The sequence below is a fragment of the Postia placenta genome (assembly GCF_002117355.1).
Source record: "Postia placenta MAD-698-R-SB12 unplaced genomic scaffold POSPLAscaffold_490, whole genome shotgun sequence".
NCBI classification, from domain to species: domain Eukaryota; kingdom Fungi; phylum Basidiomycota; class Agaricomycetes; order Polyporales; family Adustoporiaceae; genus Rhodonia; species Rhodonia placenta.
Genome location: NW_020170321.1, coordinates 1 through 2,097, shown reverse-complemented (window position 1 = coordinate 2,097; position 2,097 = coordinate 1). Strand labels below are relative to the sequence as shown.

Here is a 2,097-nt window from a genome sequence, read left to right as displayed (position 1 = left end):
TCGGCGGTGAAGGCGCCGAAGGAAGTTCGGCGGGGGGGTCACGTACGTCAGGGACTGCTGACGCGGGGGCGAGCGCTGGCGGCGAGGTGGACCCAGTAGAAGCCTCGGACTCGGACTCCGAGATTCCTTCTTCACCTGCACCCTCCTCAGGCTCAAGCTCTGGCGCAGGGTCTGGAGGGAGATCTCCTCGCGCTTGACCTGGATCGGCGACGACAGTTTGAGGGAGACGGGAGCTGGGGGAGACAGGGCGAGAATGCCGCGAGGCAGATCGAGACGCGAGGGTGCTGCGGGGACCGAGGGGGTGTTGAGCCCGTCGGATTGCTTTGTAGCGAGGGTAATCCTCCTCGATCGATCGGGGTGTCCGATTGGGGCACGGCTGCTGCTCGCAACGATAGAGGGTAGTCTCAGGGCCGTCTGGGATGTAGACGTCGATGAGGTCCTGAGAGTTGAATGCGTGGATCTGGCCTTGGCAGGCAGCCACGATGGGTGGGGGGAGGACGGGGAGGTGCGCGTACTACAATGGCCGTGCTACACTAGCCTACGCTACGGCGCCCGAGAAGACACTAGGGTTCGCAGTTCACGTGGGGCCCAGTACTGCTTTTGACTATTATGCAGCAGGAACCTAGTCCACGCGTCCGTGAGGACAAATACCGCCCACTGAAGTGCAGGTATTGAAGAGTTCGTTCCCTGAGTGTTGGCGATGTATGTACGCTATCTACGTATCGTAATGTACCGTAGGGGTGCGCACCACCCGACCTATGGGAAAGGAAAGTGTGAGTGTGTGGGTTCCGAGAGAGAACGCCGGTTGCTTGGGGAGTTTCGACCTAATGTCGCGACTTGAGGTCAAGCGACAGGGGAATACCTAAAAGCAAGGGGCGTCCGACTGGTTCTCACCGAAGCGATGGTGAGCGAGGCTCAAACCTAAGGCTAGGGACAAGTTAATATATTAGTGAGGTATGAAAAGGAATACAAAGGATGCTTACTGACCTAGGGACAAGAGGTCGAAACTGAGGTCCCTAGGGCAGCAGAGGCCGGCTTATATACATGGGGAGATTAGGGCAGGCTGTGCACGTTGGACCGTGCGCAGCTGTTCTGTGCGCAGCATGCCGACGCGGCCCCGGGGGCCGGTGAGTCAGAGCGGCTGTGTCAGCGGGGCCCGAGCTGTGCCGTGCGCTGCCGCCCCATCTAATCTAATCGTACAGTAGATAGTGACGCGTCCATATCCGGTATGTAGTACAGAGGTCGCGGGTTCGAGCCCGCGAAAAGGAAAAAATTAAAAAACGGCTAGGCGCCGTACCAACTCGTGACAATAGCCGCTGACAGACAAACCGGCTAAAAGCAAAATACAAATTTGCCTTGTATCCAGACCCACTGTATCCACGCCCCAACACTGCGAAATGGGATATGCATACTGTGGGTCTGGGTGCGAGACAAATATCATATGGCTGCGTGCGTGATGGGCGTAGTCATTGTATCATCGTAACAGTTGAGATCCGGCCAGCTAATCATCATTCTAATGGTCCAACGGCACACTCGAAGACTCACCTAGTACTCTACACCACATTTCCTCAAGTCGCAGCTATGAAGACATGAGTGTATTTAGCACACCTAGCAGACTGCGCCCCGCGCGAGTCTGTTGATGCCAGCGCTAGCGCTCGCTCGAACATCTAGATGACGACATAGACTTAAACGAGCTCAGACCCTGAGGATGACGAGTAGTCAGGACACAGAGGACAAAACAATGTACTAGATATGCAAATGTAATGACTTTTGAAGCCTAATTGTCTATACGATCGGTCAAGCGCACCCTTACATCGCATCCGTTGTTGCATTTGTCAGCATGCAGTGTCGGAATCCATACGATACGCAATGTGATTGGAATTAGAATATTTATATCGCTTTATTTAAGATACATACCAAGCCTTAGCAGACTATCACAATATCTGGGCATTCATATAATCAAGTAAAATTATGACGACGTGTCTGCAATCCATTATCAGACGCATACCATTCTGGCTCTAAGTTGCACACGCATCGCCTGAATGTTGACTACTTCATAATCATGTCCCATAATTAGACAGGCGTGTAATTACATAT

The 2,097-nt window shown here is 53.6% G+C and overlaps 1 protein-coding gene across 1 annotated transcript; it reads right to left on the bottom strand.

Moving 5' to 3' along the window:
• Positions 1 to 46: 46 nt before the first annotated feature.
• Positions 47 to 1,105, bottom strand: POSPLADRAFT_1114128 (hypothetical protein; the record flags this gene model as incomplete). The annotated part of the gene is made up of 5 exons (XM_024483428.1): positions 47 to 514; positions 720 to 756; positions 895 to 927; positions 984 to 987; positions 1,045 to 1,105. Coding segments are annotated over 5 exons (603 nt in total), but the record flags the coding sequence as incomplete, so codon positions are not given.
• Positions 1,106 to 2,097: the final 992 nt, after the last annotated feature.